Consider the following 25,720-nt stretch of genomic DNA (forward strand, 5'->3'; position numbering starts at 1 on the left):
CAGCTACATTGTGCTGGTTTCACCATATGAAATTTCAGGAGTGAGTGGTAGAGAGGATCTGGCAAGTCGAGTCCCACTCCCTTCCAAGAAAAGTTTAATGCTGTTCTCAACTGCAGAAGAAATTAAGTACCCTGATCGTGACTGCAACCTCACAGAATACCAAGTTGGAGGGAAAAGCCTACACTGTACTCCCCCATCAAGCACAATACAATGAGCTAAAACAAACATATCAGTGCTTTGGATATTGTTAGCAGTTTACTTCCTATTAGGAAGTTACTGAGAGCTACCATAAAATAATATTTTTATTACTGAAGACAGCTCCCAGATTTCATGAACTGCCCATGGGAATGAATTTCTGCTCCTGACTGAAGGTAGAGGAATACCGTTTTACTGGTACCAGCTATTACCAAGCACTGCTCCTCTTTCCATTATTATTTTTTCTCAGTTGCCTTCATATCCATTATAATTGTGACAGATGTTTAGTGCAGTTGTCCTCTGGAACAAAACATCTTGAAAGGCAAAAATATGCTTTCTAGAGGCTATTGTATCTCTCCTCTCCCTTCCTACCATTTTGCTGCAGAACATGGCCATTGCAGCATAGAATCATAGAATAGTTAGGGTTGGAAAGGACCTAAAGATCATCCAGTTCCAACCCCCCTGCCATGGGCAGGGGCATCTCACACTAAAACATATCACCCAAGGCTCTGTCCAACCTGACTCTGCACACCGCCAGGGTTGGAGCATTCACAGCTTCCCTGGGCAACCCATTCCAGTGCCTCACCACCCTCACAGTAAAGAATTTCTTCCTTATATCCAATCTAAACTTCCCCTGTTTAAGCTTTAACCCGTTACCTCTTGTCCTATCACTATAGTCCCTAATGAAGAGTCCCTCCCCAGCATCCTTATAGGCCCCCTTCAGATACTGGAAGGCTGCTATGAGGTCTTCACACAGCCTTCTCTTCTCCAGGCTGAACAGACCCAGCTTCCTCAGCCTGTTTTCATACAGGAGGTGCTCCAGTCCCCTGATCATCCTCTGGACTTGTTCCAACAGTTCCATGTCCTTTTTATGTCGAGGACACCAGAACTGCACACAATACTCCAGGTGAGGTCTCACAAGAGCAGAGTAGAGGGGCAGGATCACTTCCTTTGACCTGCTGGTCACGCTCCTTTTGATGCAGCCCAGGATATGGTTGGCTTTCTGGGCTGCGAGCTGGCTCATGTTCATTTTCTCACCAACCAACACCCCCAAGTCCTTCTCCACAGGGCTGCTCTGAATCTCTTCTCTGCCCAACCTGTAGCTGTGCCTGGGATTGCTCCAACCCAGGTGTAGGACCTTGCACCTGGCGTGGTTAAACCTCATGAGATTGGCATCAGCCCTCCTCACAAGCGTGTCAAGGTCCCTCTGGATGGCATTCCTTCCCTCCAGCGTATCAACCGAACCACACAACTTGGTGGCATCAGCAAACTTGCTGAGGGCGCACTCAATCCCACTGTCCATGTCAGCGACAAAGATGTTGAACAAGACCGGTCTCAACACCGATCCCTGGGGTACACCACTCGTTACTTGTCTCCAGCCAGACATTGAGCCATTGACTACATCATCCTGGTGTTATGCACACGGCAACGTCTGGCACTTCAGGAAGCCTCTCCTGCTTCCCAGAGCAGCTCCAGCACCCAGTTGTACTGTTGCTGCCTCTCAGCTTTCTGCTGTTATGCCATGAATGTCATGGCCATGGCAACAAGCGAGTTAACCAACCTTAGGGCTGACTGCACATTCTTGCATGTTAATTAACATTTACGCAAAGTCCAGCATTTACAGTTAGGAGATGACAGACATAAGCAATGATAGGTAACCAATTGCTCTTGCAACCTCTGCATGCTCAAGCTGATACCCTGTGGAAAAAGTTGTGCGATCATGTAATCAATAGCCAACATTTGTGCAGAAACCTGGTAGCAGAGAGGGCAGCCTCGAGGCTGGGCAAGCTGTCAGCCTGACCAAGTGTCAGCATTGCAAGCAAATGCATTATCTTTACATATTTTTTGTATGTGGAGTTTGAAAGGCTGAACTTTAAGGAAATGTGACATAAACCAGCCTCCCATTTCAGTGGAGCCCCTCCACTTACATGATGCAGCGTTTGAATCCCGAATGCCCTTCTTTGCTGCGCTGATCCTTAAAGCTACATGATTTAATATATTAAAATTACATTAATAATCCAGACAGAACTGGAAAAACTGATTTGTGGGAACAAATGCAGCTGTGAGTAACTTGAAGAGCAAAGGGAAACAGAGCTAATAAGCACAGCAGAGATTCTGAAGACTGCTAGAAGCTGAAAGGAAGAGTCTGGGCCACAATAACATTAAGAAACTGGAACAGATAATAACAGGCCGTTACAGAGTAGGCAGTGAGGTTAGCCCAAGCATGGATATGGAGAACGCAATTCTTTCTCTTGCAATGGCAGAAGGCAGACACAAAAGCCCCACCATCTTTGTCCTTAGAAAATACAGCTTCCGCTGATCACACAGCTCCTGCTGAAAAACAACTTGGTCTTAGTGCTCAGGCTTGCATAATCACCCACAGACATTTCCACAACTGTTCCTGGAGCTTCCTGGGAATTTCCCCAGCTACTGATGCTTTGGCACTGTCTAAAGGTCATGGTGGGTTAACGCCTTACGTGTCTTGAGATCCAGACCTTAACTTGATGGTATCAGAACAGATCACAACTGCTTGAGCCTCATGCAAAGTAAACCAGTTTGCACCAGTGAGTTACCACACAGTATGGAGGGCTGGATTTTCAGAGTGCAATAAGATAGATGCCAGGCAAAGAGTCTGGTACTATTATGAAGAAAACCTTAGGTTCTTATTCAACACCCAGAGTTGTATTTCAGCTCAAACGTAAAGACAAAATTTAGTATTTCCAGCAGAAACTATTTTTCTGCTATGAGAGGGTAATAAATGACATTTCACAATACACCATCGGGTCCATGTATTACTTTTTCTGCTCCATTAAATTACATGATGATTTGCTGGAACAGAGAACATAAGGAATTGGAATTAGCTAGCTGTCACTGTGGGTTGCATGAGCAAGCAAGATGCAGTGTGCATTTTTGGAGAATTACATTTTGTGCTTGCAAGAGAAGAGACGCTGCAATGTAATTCTGGTCTCTTAGATCATTTAAGTTGCCATTAAACTATAAAATATTACTTAACTTAGGGTGTTGCCTATTAACAAATAAAAAAACCACATTCCTAACTTTCTTCTGACACTTGTAAAGATCTCAGTTGCTGGTAGTAAAATAAATACTTTTTCATAAGAAAATGTACTTCAGGTGATGACAGTGCAATGAAATACTTGTTATCACTTTAATACTTATAAATTTATAATTGAAATCACAGCTGTTAATGGTCTCTATAAATAAACAGCACAGCAAGAACCTATCTCTGTAACCCAGGGCTCAACCAGGCTTTTACTGAATAATTTGATACTGAATAATTTCCTTCTAAATATTAACTTGGATCATTGTACATAATGATAACAGCTGGAAAAGAGACAAACAGAAGATGCAATTAAGACACTTCATTGTGAAATGTCTTACTTGGGAATTTCTGCTGAACTATTGGAATCTAACAATTTAATTCTACTAAAATCAATTAACATGTTCCTTTACTATGGCAAGGATTTAACTCATGGAATCATATCCAGATGGAGTCTGGAAGGACATGATGAAATTGAAGTACCTGCACTACTCATCAGGGTTAAGCACTGAATCTATAACAACCACAAGAGCTTAATGTGACTGAGCCAATGATGCTTGAAACCCTGCATCTTTTGTTCTTTCCTTTTGGTGTTTGAGTACTTCTCTATCAAATAACTGTGAATGTTTTAGCAACACACTACAGTTGTGGAGCTGTAAATCTGTGAAATTTGTGGGAAAGATGAGGAAGTTTGTGGGGAAGTAAAAAAAAAAAAAAAGATAAGGGTTTAACTGGTGAAATACACTGCTGAGATCATTGAGGGAATGCAGCCACCTAGTTACATACAACAACAACGACCTAGACAACCAAGGAAGTATCTTACGGTAAAGGTCAGACCCAGACCCTAAAAAGGAGCTGTGTAGACCAGTGCTAATGGTCTCAGCACTGCGAGATACACTCACTGTCAGGCAGTGAAAAGGATGTTCAGATACACCTTAGACATTTAGGAAACAGATGGGAGCATACACAGGGAAAATGACCAGGATGGGGTAAATACTTCTCTGTAATACAGAATAGATGATGGATATACTCTCCAATCCTCATCTAAAGGCACAAAAAGTTTCACAAGGAAAAAAGAATCTGAATTATTCTACTCTGCAGATAATATTCCAAGCCCATATGATATTGTATTTCATACAAGCAAAGGACATTTATGTCCTTTACACAGTTTGAGGAGCCTAACTCAAACAGATGTACATTATTACTACAAAAGTTCATAGCATTTCCCATAGAAGCATGGTGATAATCTAGGTTATGCTTTTCGTTGTTGTTCTGATGAAAATGCAAACTCTTACCCGGCAATGTAATAATCTTTCCCAACTCAACTCCTACTTCACAAATATTGCATCATTCCAGCTTTTTTCCTCTTTTACTTCTGAATTCAGCATTGCTCAGAGTCCTCTTTCAATTATTCCACATTTGTTGATTATTTCAATACACTGAAATTCTGTACAGAGAGGAGGTTTTACTCTCTCTCTCCAACCACAAAAGATGACATCCCACTAGTGTCTGGTAACTTAATTATTGCATGTTTTGGGTTAAGACTCAGACTCATACGGTATGTTAAGGAAGGTGCTTACACATGTACACCCTCTTAATTAGCAAACAAGAAGTTAAAAAAACCCACAACCCAAACACCAAAAAACCCACAACAAAACCCTTCCTGGATTTTTCCAGCTTCTGTTAGGAATTATTTAAAACTTAAATTACTTTATTTAGTCCACAATTCTGAAGAGTGCTTGCTTTGTCTCTGCTCACATCCAAAACATCTGGAGTAATGTAGTAGAAAAGCATAGTGAGAGATCAGAATTAAGACCCTACAAGGGAGGGAGCAAGCCTGTGATGAACACTGTATCCAACATGCATCCATAAAACAACATGCAACTCCTGATAAGGCAACTTCACAGCACATAAGAGCCCAGCTAACAGAGTTGAAGTGAGGTAAAGCCTGGAATTCTGATTTTAATTGTCGTGTTCTAATTTCTTTCATCCTCCTGACTTTTTTCTTGTAAAAGCCCAAATAACTTGTGCATATATTGGTTCTGAATAAAACACTGAGACATGACTTTATTGTTTCTCTTAGTTGGAATTTCCTAGCGGAAAAACACTGCCAAAACAATTTAACAGCACATTCAAAATTAAGAGTGCATTTGACCCAAATAACTATAAATGAACCTAGAACAAAACAAAACAAAAATTTCTTCCATTTTCCAAACAAAACAGGAAAATAACTGCAACAAAGAGCATTTCAAACAGTCACTGAACAATACTGTGAAAGCATGTTTGTTAATAAAGGTAAGCACAGTTCCTTTGGAGAAAAGAGGAGTTCTACAGCCTGAGGCTGAAAGCTGTGTGTTTGGAGAAGTGTGCCGTAAAAAACTAAAGTATGTGAGCTTCATTAATCTTTGATGTACATTTAACAAAACAAGGGACCTACTTCATTGTTATGTGAAACATTTCACTTCCCATAAAATTGTGTTTTTAGAGGAGCAAGACAGGGCTCCTCTCAAGCACCTGAAAGATGTGTTCTGAATTTATTTCAAAGGTGCAGTTTTTCTCAAGATCATATTGAGGACTGTTCGTTCTCATGCATGACAGTGTTGCTCAAGGCTGTTACCAAATGTCACAGTACTACTTGTGACAGCCACAGGGAGAAGGGGGAGTTTTCACAATAGGAATTGTGCAATCAGATTAGCCAGTCCAAGGAGGATTATAAAGATGTGAATGATCAATGCTGGCCACCTCAGCTGCCCAGCACGATGCTGTGAGATCACGTAGATGAGGGATGGATACACGAACACAAAGGCCAGACCACATGTTGCTCCAGAGTATCTGAGGAAAGGGGAAGAGGGGAGATGAGATAAAAATGAAAGAAGAATGCTTTGTGTAAACTCTTATTTCTTGTTGTCATTTCTCCCCCCCCCTCAAACCAATGCACAGTTTGGCTGAACAGTATCTGCAGTTGCTAAAGATAAATTTCTGTTCCTTGCTGTCCTTCACCAGCATTTAATTGTCCCTCTCTGTGTTGCTCAGCCCCCTGCTCCCCTGTACCTGCACTCGGACACGCCTTTGACATTTCAGTCACATGCCCAGATGCTTCTGCAGACTGACTCCCTATCTTTGACTTAATGTTTCTACTTTAGGGTAACATGTCAACATGCAACAGAGAAAGACAGGAGAGTGCATCCTTTTTTAGGCATCCTTTACTGTTGGAACTGCAAATTTCACTGCACTCAGACATCCGAGAACACATGTTAAAGCTTGTAAGCATAGAAATGCTCCTGAATCTGCAACTTTTATTTTAATTTATTTAATGACCTCCTAGCAAACCATTCTCCAGAACCAAAAATATCAACATGCCCTCCTGGTAACATGATGAACCACAGCAAGTGAAACACATAACTGTTTCTTTTCTAACTGCTCCCTTGCTTACCAAAACCTTATTATTTTCCCTTACTTTGAGTTTCCACCTAATAAGCTATACTGCAGCCAAATACGCTTTATTATTTTATTTCAAATATTTGAACACTACTTTTAGACAAAGCAATCACAAACATCACAATACAGACTGATCATCTGCAACACAAAACCAGCAAATACCTAAGTTAGGCTGTATCTAGAGAATTTATCAGGTAGAAATTTACTGTTTTAAATGTTTGGTTACTGTGCACAGTGAACATGTTATGGAAGGTAGGGATCGGTTTGTAAAGAAGAGAAATGTATTGCATGATATTTATTTGGAATGAAGAACCAGAATATCTGTATTACTGGAATACAAAGGTTTTCACTAAAAGGAGAGGTAGGGAAAAAAAACACCAAAAAACCCCACCAAAACACTTAAAATCAGCACTGAGCAAAAGTAAGTTATTTTGCTACTCAAGTCAGAACCAAGCCTGTAATTCTGGTTTTATAATTGCAGATTTCTGTATTTTTAAACACCTGCCTCTCCTGGTTGCTGTAGGAAAGATGCAAACTAGGAATGAATAACAATGATTACAAATACGGTGGTGTCAAATGTAGAAACTAAAATTCCTTACACTGTTTTCTCTACTCTTTATCAATTCTATGTTAACATGGTAAATATAAGATATCATTTAGAAGTACAACTTTAATGTCACTTTTCCCTTTGAAGTTACTTATTTTCTTGGATTGCTATTACAGACTTCCAAACCAGCTTCAAGTGGTCTTAACATAAAGCAAAAACTCAAGAGAAGCCACAAAATAACCAAGCAACTTTTCCCCTGACACCATAATCTTTCAGGCATATAGGTCCTTAGATACAGCTCCAATGAAACCTGGGGAAACATCCCAATCACCTCAGACAGTCATGTGTCAACAACTTTAAAAGAGTTAATTGTTTATATCTCCAAATCATTATTTACAGCTTTAAAAGGTGTAAGCGTCTTAAAACATAAAGATATAAGCACCTGCACTAATACTGCTCCTTTCAACATCAAGAGGCAAACATGCAGCAACACCACAGGCAAATTCACTCACCTTATGATACCTCCTATATTTGGATAAAATATTGCCACTGCCACTCCAGCTCCTACAATTGCTATGTTCAGGATGAGCACGTGGAAAATGCTACAGGAAAGTGAGGAAAGAATGTTAAAATCTATGTTATATTTACTACAAAATACTACTAATTATCCTAACATTTACCTGGTACATGGATGGCATTTGCATTTGTATGACTCTATTGAAGCTAAGAAATAGCTTTAGGAGGACTTGATTTATCTATTAGTTTCACAGCAAACATAACATCTACTGAGTATTCAGAGTGCCAAACCCTAAATATATGGTGTTTTGACTCAAAATATTCTTAAGGAGTAAGTACCATTCTACGTGTAATTTGGCAGTTCTTTTGAAAAACATCATACGTGGTACTCAGCACTCAAGTCTTTCAGATGGATATTCAAATACCAAAAAAAACAATACTGTATAACTTAACTCCCACAAGAAAGAATTAACTTGCTCAGAGAATTATCTGAATTGATCAAACTGAACTAATGGAAACCAGAAGATATGAAAAGATGCATCAGTGGAAAACATTACACAGAATTCTAGGGGGGAAATAACACCTTAAAACTTGAACTCTGATGCATTTTGATAGAGGACAAACATTTAGATGTCATTTAATACTTGATCTGTGTTCTATCTATGCTGGAATTTTTTGTTGAATTTGTTTTTATAAATTATTTCCTGTTGCTTTTCATGTTGTGCTAAGGATGAAAAGCCAGAGATTTTCTGTTCTGCAAAGGCAGCTTTTAATGGATCAGGCAAACTCAGTGTGGCTATGTACAGAACTGAGACTCAGGAGAGTATTGCTTTTCTTTAGAGAACATGAAATGCTGGCATATTTTACATAAGGTACAGTCAAGAAATATCATAAAAACCTGTGATATTTTGGTGACACAGCTGTTTCTATGAAGGGAAAAAAGAATTCACACAGAGAAAACAGGTTTTGTTTATTCTGCTGAAGGATTTGATTTCTTAAAATAAACAAAATCTGTAAGCCAATGCTAATTTTTTCCTAACTGTAGAAGTATCTATATTATGGAGATGCTGCAAACTAAGAAGCTTTTCAAAAGCGACACTTCCATGGCTGAAAGGCTGGCTGCCAGCTTGCAAGTTAGGAAGAAAGATTAGAGGCGTAGGGTAGTCTCATTAAAGTTTAGGGTAATGTAGGCAATTTAAACTCAAAGGAATAATTTAAGTTATAGACTATTTATGTTTGCTTTTTAAAATTAATTTAAAACAGACAAAAATTTTATCTTTAATTTTGCATATGACATTTTAACAGTGCTTCAACAGACTGAAGATTACTGTGCGAATACAGTAGCTGAAACTAAGAAAAATGTAACTGGATGTAAACCTGGTAAACTCCCAAGAATAAAGATATAAAATCCCCCAAATCAGACTTATTAGAGGAGGTTTACTGCTTCTCAGTATTGCTAAGGGAAGCCAATTAACTAAACTTCACAAAAAAGTGCTATTAAAAATTACTTCCTCTCTCCCCACACATACAGCAGGTTGCAGATCTTACAGACAGCATAACTGAAACCAATTATTTATGCACACAAAAAATGACAGCACTTTCTTCTTTTCTGATATCCATCTGATAGGATGAGGGATTAAAAAGAGTGCAGGCTTAGTAATTAGCCTTGCAAATTTGGGTCAGTTCAGAGTATTTTAGCAGAAACCCAGTAAAAAGCCTGAAGTATTTCATTCTAGTATGTTTTGAAGCAGAAAAAGTGATTTTGTAGTTCAAAGTTGTTGCTCTTTAAGAAATTAATTCTAGCTTCTTATAACTGCAAAAGTGAAGTGGGGTGTGTGTGTGTTTGGTATGAAATGAAACCTTTCAACTTCTTGATCTGGGAAAAAGTACTTGGGTTGGGGGGAATGTGTTTTGGCTCAACTCAAAACAATGTTCAAGACGCTGGAGCATCCAAAACAATTCAGTGCTTGCAAAGCCATGCTTTGCAGTTTTAATTGTTACAATTAAGCAAGATCCTCAAGAATAGAGCCAAAATCAGAAAAGCTGAAAAGGACTTAAATCAGGACAAAAGGTTACACTGTGTTTCTCCCTTGGAATATCCTTGCTTCTTTTTCTACCTTTCTGAAACAGCCGCAGTTGTAGCCATGATATTGGACAATAGGTGTTGAACTTGCAAACCGTTTCCTTTACCTTTGCAGATATTCATTCCAAGACAGGAAAAAGCCTCATTCTTAACGGAGAGAACACCATTATCATTTATTAAAACTGTCCTTCCAAATAAAGAAGAATATGATATCTAGGGCTACTGGTAGCTGTATTATTTGAGATAGTATTTTTCTTAAGACTGTATGTCTCATGGAGGTGTGCTGCACAAGGAAAAAGGCTTTCCCATACCCCATGACATTTAACAAGTTTTAAATTCCTCTATTTTAGCCTGACACTGGCTTATGGTACAATTAATGGTATCATCATACATTGCAAAAGGGCAGTTAGGAAAACAGCATTTTGTGGGAATAACAATACCTGCTTATTACGGCTGTACGAAGTAAAGTATTTAGATTATATTAGAGGTCAGGGGAGACTTGGGCCCTTTTTACCTAACCTTCCTGTTTGCACATAGCTGTTTTTCAAAGCAGCATAACTTTTTTCCTCATGGTCACAGGCAGCAGAGTTGGCTGGCCCACCCCTGCCAGGGCTGGACTGCTCCCCTGGGCAGCCTAATGAGGTTTGGTGCTCAGAGGCACAGGTTGGATTGCCTTAAGGATGCTGTAATTCGCAAAAGAGGCATACTCCTACAATCCACGAGCACTGTCTTGTATTTTCAGTCCTCAGTCTCAATATTCTCACTTGGGCAGAGGAAGACTCTAGCTCTTTCCTATGAAAGGAATCACTGCTCAACTGCAAAAATCCAGCAACCCCACAAAAAGAGGAGGGAAAAATAAATCAAGATGTCCTCTAAGTCTCTTTTTTTACCCCATTGCAAGGTTAACTTTTCAGATTAACAGTCAAGAAACAACCTGGTATGCCAGAAAATCACTACAAGGCTTGTTCTATCAAGTTCTGTCCTGTGGAATTGAACAAAAGTGACCACATATATCAAATGAACTTCAGCATCGTCAAAGTAAGAATCATATTGAAAACTGTGAAACCAAATGCTAGGGCAAGAGACATTTAAAGAAAGAAACTGATTGTAAATCCTCTCAGGTCAGATGCAAGGAAATTAGAAGTGCTGGACTTAGCATGTGGTCATACACAATAAGGGAAAAGGAAAACATGAAAGCAAGGAGAAAAGCAAAACAGGATTATTTAAGTAAGAATTTTTGAAAGATTACTGTGTCTAAAAATGCATTTTCTTCCTCACTCAAGTGACATTGGGCAAAAATACTATGAATTACAACAGTTAAGAAGACAGAAGCTAGGTGAAGAGCAGATAACTAAAGACCCATGCAGACAGCAGAAATCTATTTAATTGCATCAGAAGACATGCATCTGTGGGAGAACTGGCAGGTCTGCTGGGCTACCATGGAGTAAAGGGAGGACAAGCTTTAAGGAAAGCCAAATGATTTCTGTCCATCAGCTTATTTTAACATCTGAAAACAGGAAAGATGTCAAAAAGTTCTAAAATCTGATCAGATGACTATGCAAAGCATTTTATGTGCAGCACATAATTAATCAAGGGAATCTTTGTGACAAATATCACTGTAGCTAAGAGTCAGTAATAATAAAAAAAAATTAGCATTCTGTACACGTAAAATCTAAAGTCACGTAAGAAACAGCAGATAAACAACATGCCTTTGGCCCTCTGTCACCCATTAAATGATGACATTGCAAACATATCTCACTTTAGAAAATAATTTCCCAATACACAGCATTTTGGCTTTCCTTTACAAAACCAGGGAGAGAACAGAATGAACAATTCCTTGGGTTTTGTCCCAGTACGTCACTTGCTATGTTGTAGTCTGTACACTAGCGCAGATTTTGCAAAATGAGAGAAGGAATTGGGATGCTTTCTCTTGTCTCTGAATCTCCTGTAGGAAGCACAGGAAAGGCTGAAGATGTCAGAAGATTTCTGTGCCAGCATGTCTATGCGTGTATTTGTTTTCAAGACAGGCACAGACACAGAGAAGTAGCTTTTACTGACAGAACCTGATATCTCACTGGGGACATAAGTCTCACCTCTGCGCCTGCCAAGATCATAGAGCAGATCCTCCTGGAAACTAGGCTAAAGGTACATGGAAAATAAGGTCATCATTGGTGACAGCCAAAAGGCTTCACTAAGGGCAAATCATGCCTGATCAATTTGGTGGCCTTCTACACAGGGGATACAGAACTGATGGACAGGGGCAAAGCAGCTGACGTTGTCTACATGGACTTGTGCAAATCATTTGACACTGTCCCACATGACATCCTTGTCTCCAAATTGAAGAGACATCAATTTGACAGATGGACCACCCAGTGGATAAGGAATTGGCTGGATGGCTGCATGCAGAGAGTTGTGGTCAATGGCTCAATGTCCAGATGGAGGCCAGTAATGAGTGGTGTCCCTCATGGATCGGTGTTGGGACCGGTCTTGTTTAACATCTTTGTCACTGACATGGACAGTGGGATTGAGTGCGCCCTCAGCAAGTTTGCCGATGACACCAAGCTGTGTGGTTCGGTTGATACCCTGGAGGGAAGGAATGCCATTCAGAGGGACCTTGACACGCTTGTGAGGTGGGCTGATGCCAACCTCATGAAGTTTAACCATGCCAAGTGCAAGGTCCCACACCTGGGTCGGAGCAATCCCAGGCACAGCTACAGGTTGGGCAGAGAAGAGATTCAGAGCAGCCCTGTGGAGAAGGACTTGGGGGTGTTGGTTGATGAGAAAATGAACATGAGCTGGCTTCAGTGTGTGCTTGCAGCCCAGGAACCAACCATGTGCTGGGCTGCATCAAAAGGAGCGTGACCAGCAGGTTGAAGGAGGTGATCCTGCCCCTCTACTCTGCTCTCATGAGACCCCACCTGCAGGCCTGCATTCAGCTCCGAGGTCCCCAACATAAAAAGGACAAGGAACTGCTTGAGCAAGTCCAGAGGAGGCCATAAAGATGCTCTGAGGGCTGGAACCCCACTCCTATGAAGACAGGCTGAGAGTTGGGCTTGTTCAGCCTGGAGAAGGCCCTGGGGAGGCTATAGAGCAGCTTCCAGTGCCTAAAGAGGCCAACAAGCAATCTGGAGAGGGACTTTTTACAAGGGCCTGTACTGACAGGAAAAAGGAATGGCTTTAAAGTGACATAGGGGAGACTGAGATTAGATATTAGGAAGGAATTCTTAGCTGTGAGGGTGGTGAGGCGCTGGCACAGGTTACCCAGAGAAGCTGTGGCTGCCCCATCCCTGGCAGTGTTCAAGGCCAGGCTGGACGGGGTTTGGAGCAACCTGGTCTAGTGGAAGGTGTCTCTGCCCATGGCAGGGGGGTTGGAACTGGATGATCTTTAAGGTCCCTTCCAACCCAAACCATTCTGTATATTTCAGCAGCTGGTAAAAATGAACTAGCCCATCCTAATGATGTTAAATCCAGAAACAAAACCAAAGCAAACTATCTCAAAACCTTTCTGTAAAAACTGAGCAGTATTGGCTAGAAAAGGTTGAGCTGGAAAGCTGCAAATGTAATTGAACAGAACAGAAGAGTGCTTCGTGTTGAGTTGTACCAGTTAGTCCCCATTGCATAGGAAAACTAAGGGCAGACCTTAGTTGTAAATGCAGAGAAGCCAGAACCTAGAGGATAGCTGAATGATTTCTGTACTGTATTTAAGGTAGCTGGGATACTAGAGAGGAAGACACAGCCAGACAGCCAGAATGTACTCTCTTATCACTATAGGTTGGAGAGATTTAAGTGGCTTCCTAGAAACCATTTTTGACTTCTCAGAAACTGTAAATACCTCCCTATGAGGAGTCTAAAAAAAAAAAAAAAAAAAGAGTGAAGCTACCCACAGGATGTCCTGGAGACAAGAACCAAAAGAACCAGGCAAGTATTTGCATCATCACATTCGTCATACAATGAAGGCTTAAAACAGCAAGCTGGAATTAACCTGAGAAGAGACTGGTATGAAGCTATAGGGAAATGAAAACCATTCTGGTCAGGGAGTAACTGGAGGGAGGAGATAGGAAGAGGCATATCCACGTAATATATAGGACATGGCTATTTCCCAGTGGCTGTGAGATCCATGTTTAGCACTTAAATCAATGGCCTTGTTTCTAACTGTAACTTGTAGCAGTTCCTAAAAATCTCTTCAACGCTGAACTGCATACAATTTAGCATCAAAAAAAGTAGGCACTTATTTCACTGCCTAATTTTAGGCATACAATTTCTAGACCTTCTTATATCTATTTTAGGACCCACAAGAAACCTGAAACTTGGAATAATGTTTTCTGAGACCTGTATGCTACTGCTGATGCCACATAGGAAATACACATTTGTTCCTGGGATATTTTTTCCTTTCCTTTGTCAACACAGCATAAAATAAGAAACTTGGAAATAAATGCCAAATTGGTTGTGACAAATTCAGACAATACTGCAAATATAAATGTCCCAGGTTTTATTTAAATAACCCCAAAACAACAAAACTAAAATTGAGATCTGGATCAGCTCTTTCCCTGGAGTTCACGCAGTGTACAAATGCAGAGGTGTGGCTCATCTCTGAAATTAGCATGTGAAAAGCTATTTTTATAAGCATAGCAGCAGCCAAGATAACACAGCTAACAACTCACTTAGCTATTAGCTCTGTATGAAAGCAGGTGCACAATTACTAGTTACACACAATCAAAACACATATTACACCCTGAGAGGTTAATAACCAGAGTGTATGTGCTTCACAGCATAAAGGCTACTTGATGAAATGTTTCTGGACTGAACAAAATCTTTTCCCTCTACAACTTTATTTTTGCCATAGAGATACATAAAACAAAGGAACTGGGTTGACAAAACTCTATCATTACTGACAAAATGAAGAGCTAAAACAGAAGAACCCGTCCCCATTCTGCTCTGCCAAGCTGTAGCAGTCCTGATCAGCAGGCAAGTTTATTTTGCATGCCTATTCGCCCCCTCACTCTGCAAACATTGTGAAATTAGCTTTTGAAATGTACGTAATGCAGCAAAGGAAATCCCTAAAAGCTCAACCGAATTTCTGACAACAGAAGGCCAGTTAAGGAAAGTGTGCCAAGCTCCTGTCAGGGGTAGACTTCTTACCTTGGGTAAGCATTTCCAAAAAACTGTCTTAACAGCTGAACTCGTGCCAGATAGCCCAACAGGGGGTATACAGTCATCATCTGGAACAGCAGGAATATTCTTGCAACAAATGACATGATGTCATCACTGGGAAAGTTATCTAGAAAATTCTAAACGCAGGAATAATGATGATACATTGATGTGTTATATATATCTGCTGATTTTTAATAGCTATGTGCAAGAAAGAGATAAAACCCAAGTAATTTCAACTGCCAAATGAATTCTACTACATGAAAACCCCTCTCTCTTCTACAGTTGTCTTGCCACCAAATGCCAACTGATTTTTTAATATTGCAGGGCTGATGTCAGCTTTTGTGTTACCATTAAAGATGGAAATATTTTCTACACTTCTGAACATCCTCAAATAATCAAGGCTGTGAAAGGCCATACGATTTTTTAGGCAGATGAATTCATATGCTATTACCTGTCATATCATATCTAGATATTAAAAAGTTATTTAATCATTAAAACTGGACCATATACTACAAATGAGAATGTCTGAAAAAGCAGTATAAGACTCAAGTATCATGGAAATATACAAATGGCTTCATAAGTATTTAGGATAACTACAGAAAATAAATGGTGAGAAAGTATCTTGTCATCTATTATTTACCTGTGGATTTCACCCCATTAAGTTATTTCAAAGGGTTCAAAAAATCATTTAATGGTTAAACAGCAGTACCAGTTCTAACTAACCTACTGTCAGAGGAAGCCTTAAAATGCTGTTTCATTGCTAAATATTAATGCAAGAGACATGGAATACCTGGCATAAAATGGATCACCAACTGATAACTGCTATCTTTGAAGTCATTTAGGGTGTGGTAATCAGTTTCACATATAAGAAGATAAGAGTTTAACAGCCTTCACAGGGTGTTTCATGTACTGCTGTTATCTGAAGAACTCTGCTGGCAAGGCTCACCACAGTCTTAGGCTCCAAACCTAATCACAGTGAGGAGTCCTACCTAAACGAGTCTGCATTTGCATCATATTTCCTTTTCTGGAGTATCTGAAGACAGTTCCAATGAGTGGGATTGGTCACTGCACACACAACTAAACAAACTTTTCAGGATTAAAGATGCTAAAGAAATTAAAGCTTCAACTGTTCACTTGGTCATTTTGGTCCTTTCTTCATCACTTTTGTAACAGTATTTAATAAATGTTTGGTTTTTTACAGAACTACTGGCCACCAGACATGAATATAAATGAGATAACACAAGTATTACTCATCTGCTTGTGCCCATGAGGCATTAACCAACTGATCAGAGTCAAGAACAGATGTGTCTGCCAGGGTGAGTCATGAAGCAAGAAGCAGTAGCTGTTCTTTTTTTAATACATATTTACTGAAAGATCAAGGACAAATATATACTGCAGTAAAAATCTCACCTGTTCAATACATTCTTTGGATAGCGGTGGTGAAGGAAAAGAAGCAAAAATTATCACCCCGACATACAGGTACGTTAATCCCACCAGGAAGTATGCAATAGAGAGGTCTCTCACCTGAGGAAAAAGAATATCTTATTTTGGCCAGCACTGACACAAAAACAGACAAAACGCTCATGAGGAGATTCCTATGACATTTATTACTGTCACTTTTGTATTTATTACTGTTTAATATTTATTACTATTTCTATTACTTAAATGGGGGTTTCAAAATTGGTCCTGGATCAGATCAGAAATCTGCAAAAGGATACCGCAAAGTGGATCTAGACAAGTATTATTTATCTATCTACATACGGAAAAGGCTTGAAGAAACAGATATGCCAACAGATGTAACACATTATTGCTGGATGCACAAGCATACACTAGTTATTACATCAAACACCCTCTACTTTTCTACATTTAATAATCCCTACTAAGAGCCCTGGGACACAGAGACAACTGTTGAAGACAGCACAGCAATGCCATGTGTTAAATTTCTTGTTAGGGCGAAAATCTTGCAATTAGAGACATCAGCCTACCCAGCTGCAGGTATAATGTAACAAACATTTTTTAAGGAGCTGCTTTGAAACCCAAGAGGATGGTCCACACAAGCTGGCTCCAAACCGGAAAATAGTATGCCAGGCTTCTGTAAGAATGGTGTGAAAATGGAAGACATAATTTATACACCATTAAATATAAATACAAAGACAAAATAGAAAGGCATAGGTGGGCACAGAGGTATGTACGTCCTTTAGCTTTACAATTGTATTTTATTACTTTAATTTAAAATTGCATATTCACTTTATCACTAAATTTTATAAACACCTCAGGTAAATGCACCAAATAATCATCAAAGATTTTTAGGAGAGAGTCCTGAAGCTAAGATCATAAATCCATATTTAACTATATTACATGCACCTAAAAAAGGTATTAACTTCAGTGTTCACTTCTGAAATTTTTTACTATATTTATAAAGTATCTAGTGTATAAAAAGATTGTCAACGACATAAAAATAACTAAAATTTTTTAGCACCATTTAGCGTTGGAAAATAAGCAGCAAATCTTCTCCAGTACTTTAAGAATCTGCAGAATCCACAGATACACCAGAATGACCTCACAGCACTGTACTTAGTATTCTCCTACATCAGTTCTCTTTTTTTTGGAAATGAAGTGGGAGACCATTTCTTTCTAGTTATTAGCTAACTAAATTCTGCATAAGCTTATTCTACACTACAAAACACAATCTTACAGCAAACCATTTTTTCAGCTGCTGCTGATAATCAGCTTATTAAAGGATTACTGGTAATGCTTCAATACATGACCCTATTCTCCTACAACTGAAAAGCAAGTCTTATTAACTCAGGTAAAGTACCAAATTAGGACGGTATGGCCTCCAGACCAGGATCATTATTACGGTCTCCAGCTGGCTCACCGAGCACAGGCAAAGCCTGCTCACATCTGTACATGTAAATGTTTTCCTAAGTGTTTCTTCACATTATATCCATGACATATTCTATACCTTTCTGGGGTCTTCCGAGAGAAAGACGGTACCCAAGGAAAAAAAAAAAAAGCATGCTAGATTACAAGTTTCAAGAAAAGGTCAAAAGGAAGTCTGTTTTAGTGAGGGAACTGCAATCTCCTGCTCATTTTGCCATTGCTTTTGGGGTAGAAGACTGATGCCTTTTTCCCATCAGCCTGCAAAAGGCCAATGGTATTTTCCATCAGACAATGGCCTGTTAGCGTGCACCCCAGGGTGGCGCTCACGCCCCTGGAAGCTGCAACCTCTGCCCCCTGCTGACCACATATATGCAGCCGGAAGATGCTCCTCTGGTTTTCACTCTCCTCGCACTGTTCACTGAGTAAGGACTAGCAACTTCCACGAAGGGTTGAGCAATAACATTTTCTTTAAAGTGTACTTTAAAGTGCTCCCAGGATTCTCCTCAGTTATATGAGAAGCTGTACAGGATTTTGTATAACAGCTACCTCTTCAAAAGCACCAGTGCCCATCCTAAAAACAGAGTTTAGTAATACTAAATCTGAGCATTCAGATTTCTTGCTGGATTTATGAGTAACTTAAATGCAGGAAGCAGAGACTAAGGAAGGTAAGGTGGTTTTGCAGGGTGACATGGACTCTCATCTCCTGAAGTCGAGAGTTGGACAATTTCTCAAAACGCACCCAAGACTTCTTTAGGCACATAACCTGACAAAATCTGTTTTCACTTGCATTTGGTATTTTTAGGTGTATTCCTCATGCATGAAGACAGAATAGTAACTCACAGTTGTTATTTGTGCTATCGTAAAACTATTTTTGCTGTGACAAGTACTTGCAGCTGTGAGGGCAAGCAATCTGAAACTGAATTCTTACTACTTCGTTTGGACTACACTTGATTAAAGTGGATAGCTAATGTGCTATTACCTCTGATGATACTAACCAGGTTCATGTTCCTACCGTTCTTCAGTGTGTACACTTTAATCTGTTCTGAAACTAGGTGCTGAGTTTATTTTGTTAATGTATTCTTATAGCATATAACAATACATCTTTTTCTTCAGGTATTGTCACCATACGAAGAAAAACCAGATTTTGATTTCACAGAATCATAGAATAATTAGGGTTGGAAAGGACCTTAAGATCATCAATTTCCAACCCCCCTGCCACGGGCAGGGACACCTCACATTAAACCATATTACCCAAGGCCTCGTCCAACCTGGTCTTAAACACTGCAAGGGATGGAGCATTCACAACCTCCCTGGGCAACCCATTTCAGTGCCTCACCACCCTAACAGGAAAGAATTTCCTCCTTATATCCAATCTAAACTTCCCCTGTTGAAGTTTTAACCCGTTACCTCTTGTCCTGTCACTACAGTCCCTAATGAAGAGTCCCTCCCCAGCATCGCTATAGTCCCCCTTCAGATACTGGAAGGCTGCTATGAGGTCTCCACAAAGCCTTCTCTTCTCCAGGCTGAACAGCCCCAACTTCCTCAGCCTGTCTTCATACGGGAGGTGCTCCAGCCCCTGATCATCCTCGTGGCCCTTCTCTGGACGTGTTCCAACAGTTTCATGTCCTTTTTATGTTGAGGACACCAGAACTGCACACAATACTCCAGGTGAGGTCTCACAAGAGCAGAGTAAAGGGGCAGTATCACCTCCTTCCACCTGCTGGTCATGCTCCTTTTGATGCAGCCCAGGATACAGTTGGCTTTCTGGGCTGCAAGCTCATGTTCATTTTCTCATTGACCAGCACCCCCAAGTCCTTCTGCGCAGGGCTGCTCTGAATCTCATCTTTCCACAAGTAGCAAGACAAGAAATAGGCAACTCAAATCCCTGAATTTATTTTTTCTCAAACATCCATCACTTCCCTTGCAAACATCTGCTTCTGCATATAAGGTGGTTGTTTTTGTACAAGAGTGTGTTATTTGTGTATATAACATCTTTTAATTAATGCTCATTACTCTTCAGGACACCTAGGTTCACCCCTAAAGACCGTGACTATAAATACTCTTTAGACAGCACAATTCCAGCTAAAACCAAAGGACACATGGAGAGACATGAAAGGATTAATTTTAAATAACAGAGGAATAATCGCATTTGTCTACTTTAAATTTCACATTAATCCGTTTATATTCAGAGTGAACACTACTGTGATGGAAATTGCCTAAGCATAAAAAATATGGCAGTCATCACACCTAAAGTTTATAATCTAAGGATCAAATGTAGAAAAAATGTGGAAGGAAAGAATCAAAGATAACATGCAGGTTATGGCCATCAGGATTACAGCTTGCCACCTACCAAGCTGCTGTCAAATACACTTGAAGTAACAGGCAAATTTTGAGGTGAAACTTGGAGAATGTGTTAACTGCAGTTATTGCTGACCAGGAGCTTTTCTAGTTAGATGCACAGAACAAAGTGCTGGAAGTGCCTCTGGAAGGACAGAAAATAGGGTGCTGAGGCTGGTGGCAGCAGCAGCAGAACAAAAGCAAAAATCAGCCTCCTAACAAAAGGATGAGTCTGATAACTATCAAAGAAAACTTTGAGAGTAGAAGACATGGTATCACACTCTAGACTTGTACCCAGGTGCAGGCTGGACATGCAGAACAGGACTGAACACAGACACAGTGACAGCTCTGTGGCTTTACAGGTATTTCCTACGTGGTGCTGAAAAGAACAGGCAACTTTCAGGCCTTGTCTTCCTTATTGCATGCCATAGAGAAAACAGCTCCTTTTCTCTCAGTACCAAAGTGAAAGCTAGTTTGTAGAGATGCTTCTTGGATGGACAGGCTGTCCTGGGTTCAGCAGTAGCAGTCATTTTTCTCCTCCTTGGTAGCTGGTGCAGTGCAGTGTTTTGACTTTCGGCTCAGGAACAGAGCTGATAACAATGATGTTTTGGTTTGGCCAAGGACTTTGTGAGCCTCATGCTCTGCCAGGGAGGAGAGGAAGCCAGAAGGAAGCAGAGACAGGACACCTGACCCAAACTGACCAAAGAGGTATTCCATACCACAGCACGTCATGCCCAGGATGTAACTGGGAGTTAGCCAGAAGGGCTGGTAGACTGCAGAGTTGGAGGAGGCATTGGTCAGAGCTTGGTCGGGCTGGGGGGGGCGAGTTATCAGTCGGCTGGTGGTGAGATGTTGTATTCCATTCCTTTGTTATTTCCTTTATCATTATTATTATTGGTGGTAGCAGTAGTGGTTTGTGTTATACCTTAGTTACTAAACTGTTCTTATCTCAACCCGTGGGAGTTGCATTCTTTTTGATTCTCCTGTCTGTCCCTCCGGGAGTAGGGGGAGGGCAAGAAGTGGGGGAAGTGAGTGAACAAGCTGTCTGGCTGGGTTTAAACCATGACACAGGCTTATACTGGTGCTTAACAATTATTACCACATTAGAAAAAGTGCCTTTTGATATCCCATTTCAGACTGGTCACTTCTCAAAAGAGAGGTGTTGCCTCTGCAATATGTCAACAGGACTCTGATCCATATCATAAAACAGACTTAACCTGTTCAAGCATCAAGGGCAAGATAACATTTAATAAGGTGACAAAAAAGTACTTCACCAGGATGCATAATGCTGTGCACTATTTTGGCTGGAAAGAGAAAGCAATAGTATAGCAGCATCAGTGGAAGCTCACTCTTTACAGAGAATAAACAGTATTTGAATATGGCAGAAAATTAGAACTACTCACAGCTCTATGCCTTCTGCAGTTAACTTCTGGAGAAAAAACATCTCCCCACTACCAGCCTTTCCCCCAGGTAAGTCCACAAACAACTGTTAAGAGACAGCACTAGCGTATTTATGCCTCTAGATCGCACTCTGGGCTTGTGTAGCATCTGTACAGTTGCTCAGGGAACCAGATCACACACGAATCAGAAAAAAAACAACTCCTAGACAACAACCAACCAACCAAATGCAAAAGCAAACAAAAAACTCAACTAATCAAATCACCCTTTTATGGTTGGGTTAGTTTTCTAGGCAATCAGTTTCCAAGCTAGTTTTTTGGAACTAGTTGTCTAGTGCACAAAATCTTGAACTGATAAATATAAGGGGGCAGCAGTGGGAGATGGGAACAGGGAGTTCAACTTTGAATTGCAGACAAAGAACCCTGCTCACAGGGCTTCTTCAAGCCTTGCTGCTGACATTTGACTTATCCAGTGCACTGCTCCTCTCACACCCACATCACTGTACTGGAATAGCAGCCAAAGGAATCCTCCCCTCTGTGTGTGTTTTAGCTTTGGGCAGTGATACATGCCTGTGACCAGAATGGAAGCTGCTATTGTTTTGGATTTCTGACTCCATAAAAGGAATGTTATTGTTTCTCTTACTTTTTTCCAGCTCCCCAAAGGGTTGTTCTTATGACCACTAGTTTCAGCAAGCTCAAAACAGTACTTTTCCAGCTTGCCATGTTCTGTGTCTTTTCATAGAACTCTGATGGAAGTGACATGGAGTCTCCATTAGACTCCCCATGAGATACTGATATAAGAAAGCATCTTGCTGATGTAAATACATAGGAAAAAAACACCCTATACATATGTAAACCTCCTACTTAGTCCAGCAGCTTAGTGAAATAAGCACAAACAGCTTTACAAGAGCATCAGTGCTTCATTAACATTTGGAAAGCACTACCAGACCTAGGTGAAAGACTGCTGTAATCTAGCCAAATAAAACTCCTAGAGGAACCATGCACAGATTTGCTTTATCATTAAAAACCTTTCCTGCTATACTTAACACTGCTCTTTCCCTGAGATTTTAACACTCTCCTGGAATGCAAGAGTCTTGTCAAAGGCTTGGGATCCATGCTAGGACTGACTTGGAAATTCAGCTTAAGCTCTAGGAAGGGCATTCAAAATAGCTGATTCAAATGCAAGCAGCAGTTTCTTCCTCCTTAACACAGGAAAAGCAAACTGCACAAGATTCCAGGTGCTGCTATTTGCAGTTGATTGCTTACTTTCATGTAAATGGAAGGGGAAATGCCACAGGAAAAGTCTTGAAGGTGGCATGGAAGCATTAAGCCTCCACTGCATACAGAGCTGATTGCTGGAGCCACTGCACCTTTAGAACTTGAAAACCACAGCTGAAGAGAGAGAAAACTCTTGCTCTTTTCCAGATCATGAGATATTCTTAATGAAAACTGAGAAAAATCTTACTTAGTTTTCTTTCTCCAGAGCTTCACTAACCCCCTTTTTAGTTAAACTATATTCAGAAATGACTATAAAGCCCAAGACGCTTTTCTGGAGGAGAATTTATAACTCTTTTGCAGAGGTGTTCACTCACAAACTAGCCCTGGTTCACAGGTACAAAAAAAGTAACTGGGCAGATTACTAAAGCAAAAGGTCATTTCACTGCATTGGCACATAATATGCATTTCACCTCTGAATAATCAAATCAGGTATATTTTATCACATGTGTTGGCAACTGGTTGTAGCTGCCAACAAGGTTCAATCCCTGCTTGAGTAGAGGTGTTGGACCAGATGACATCCAGAGGTCCCTTCAAACCTCAACCATTCTGTGATTCTGCGCCAGTTTATCAGACAGTTAATATTCTTAAATCTTTGCATGTTATTGTAGTTACCTTTACAGCTAAGATTTTAATGAAGCTGAACAAGAACCCTGTAAAGTAGGGAAGAAAAAAATAAACAAACAAAATAAAAGTTAAAATGTACTCTATGACTAACTCTATCATGTTTACTCCATTTTGTATTTTATAATGGGAAGATATTAAGAAAGAATGCAGTTCCATCTGGATGAGCAATACATAATTTTTTCTAGGGCAAAGCACCAGCCCAAAGTCTACATATCACAAAGATTCCCAATCCAAGCTTTAACTTTGAGGATTTCCTAAATAGGATCAGGTTTCTCTATGAATCTTGACTACTGAAGCAAAAAACTACCGAAACAACTCTGATTAAAAATATTATATAGACCCCAACACCATTGTTTAGGACTCTGCTAAAATCAGTCTTGTGCCCTGTGTTCTCCAGCATTTTTAATTCTAAAATCAGTCAGTTTTTCTAGGGTCTTAGAATATTGTCAGACCTTCTGCCTCTTGTGTGTAATTTGGCCATTTAATACCAGCCTGACCACTAATAAGTCTAGGATACTTCTCAAGGCTTTAATCTGAAAAAATTGTAATGCATCTTTTACTCACTGGTAGCCAGTAAAAGTAGTATAACTGGTTTCTTATCAGATCACAAAAGTGAGTTACATTTTCTGAAGCTATCGCAATTCCTGGGTCAATTTCAAGATGAAGCAGACAGGAAGAAATCAGTGTCGCCTGGCTATATAGATACAAATCAGCACAGTCTTGTGAAGTTACTTACATTGTTTTCTTGATTCCTGTTATTTTGAAGAAGTGTGATGACACAATTGTGGATAAAGAAGGCAAGTGTCAGAACCCCTGTCAGCTGAGGGAACTGAATTCTAAACTCTAAGGGAGAAGAAAAAGTGTTAATAACTCACTTCTTTGAAACAACGCCAAAATGCAGAGGAGATACAGTACTGTGGAACCTGCTGGCAGAAACATAAGGCTCCATGTCAAAATGGGACAATCTATTTCATCTTCAACCATAGCCAAAGAAGGTATTTAATCAGGAAGTACAAAATGGTTACTATATAACACACTCTCCAGCAAAATTTTTCAGGAGGTCCCAACCATTGAAGATTAGGCTAATCTAGGATTTACACATACAAACTTTTCTGCTTCTTAACAGTTTAACTGGAAAACATTTTTTTAGGAAGGAATTAAGGCTGCATATCTCTTGGCTCCTGAACAGGGAGATGGGGGGAAGGAATCATACTCTGTGAGCATCTTTTGCTGTTAAGAAGTTACTTATGCTACCAGAGGAAAAACGAGGTCTGTAGATGTTTAAGAGGTTCTGCTTACAAACCAGGGCATAAAGAAAGGCAGACCAACTTCTTGTCTTATTTACAGAAAAGGTATTTATATTTTTTGTCTCCATGGGAATAGCATTGCTCTGCCTCTTTTAATAGTTCAAGGACAGTGTTCACAAGATTGTGTTTCTGGAAGCACCACACCGGGTCTAGGAATTCACTGATGTGTGACATCTTCAAAGCAGCATCCTGTTGGTATTATATAAGGATGTATGTACTCTTCAGTGTTAACAGCAATTAGAGATCCCTGAGCTAGCTCAGCTTCTGGAAGGCATCCAGCAGCGTAGCAAAACACTCATCAGAGTCTCACAAGCCCTTACAGATCAAACCACAGAAAGCTCCATGCAAACATATTTAAGCCAATTGTCTCTTATGAAGTCAGCAAGGTAAACACACCCCAGGAAATTACTGAAGGGCTCATCCAGGTTGAAAGAATATGCGTTCCCTAGGGCCAGAGTCACTGTATCTTCAATACCTAACTAATATGATGTGCTACTGATACAATTGAGAGTGCAAGCAACTTTTGGGCTTCTTTTTTATCCACTAATTTAACCTCAATAATAAAAAGCAAGCAGATTTAGAATCTTTCAGCACTGCATTTCCCCCATCACTACAACAACCAGTAGTAACCAGATTTATATGCATTAGCTATGTGGTTTGTCTATCTCCTAGCTGTACTAGTCACATTGCCAAAATAAACTGAGTGCACCACCTCTTAGTGACCTGTCATGCTGTAACAAATTTTACACAGGACTGCTTAATAGATCAACTTCAAGACGCTTAAAACCTGATTTCTTAGACATAGTCTGTCTTCCAGTTCATGCTGGTTTGTTAGTGAACTTTAGTTTGGGCAAATTTTCTCCTGTGTTCTCAGGAAGAGTCTCTGATGCCATGCAAACATTTGAA

At 40.1% G+C, this 25,720-nt stretch overlaps 1 protein-coding gene across 1 annotated transcript in view; it reads right to left on the minus strand.

Annotated features, from left to right (window-relative positions):
- Nucleotides 1–4,626: 4,626 nt before the first annotated feature.
- The window catches only part of SLC38A9 (solute carrier family 38 member 9), a 39,556-nt gene continuing 18,462 nt past the window's right edge, over nt 4,627–25,720 (minus strand). The window contains exons 10-14 of the mRNA XM_057402650.1: nt 24,244–24,350; nt 16,399–16,512; nt 14,977–15,125; nt 7,751–7,840; nt 4,627–6,085 (exon numbers count right to left, since the gene is read on the minus strand). Coding sequence (XP_057258633.1) covers nt 5,920–6,085; nt 7,751–7,840; nt 14,977–15,125; nt 16,399–16,512; nt 24,244–24,350 — 626 coding nt within the window. The 3' untranslated portion in view covers nt 4,627–5,919. The remainder of the gene's footprint in view (nt 6,086–7,750; nt 7,841–14,976; nt 15,126–16,398; nt 16,513–24,243; nt 24,351–25,720) is intronic.

This window comes from Pezoporus wallicus, unplaced genomic scaffold (assembly GCF_028554395.1).
Source record: "Pezoporus wallicus isolate ANWC-B61680 ecotype Strahan unplaced genomic scaffold, APGP_CSIRO_Pwel_v1 contig_2870, whole genome shotgun sequence".
NCBI classification, from domain to species: domain Eukaryota; kingdom Metazoa; phylum Chordata; class Aves; order Psittaciformes; family Psittacidae; genus Pezoporus; species Pezoporus wallicus.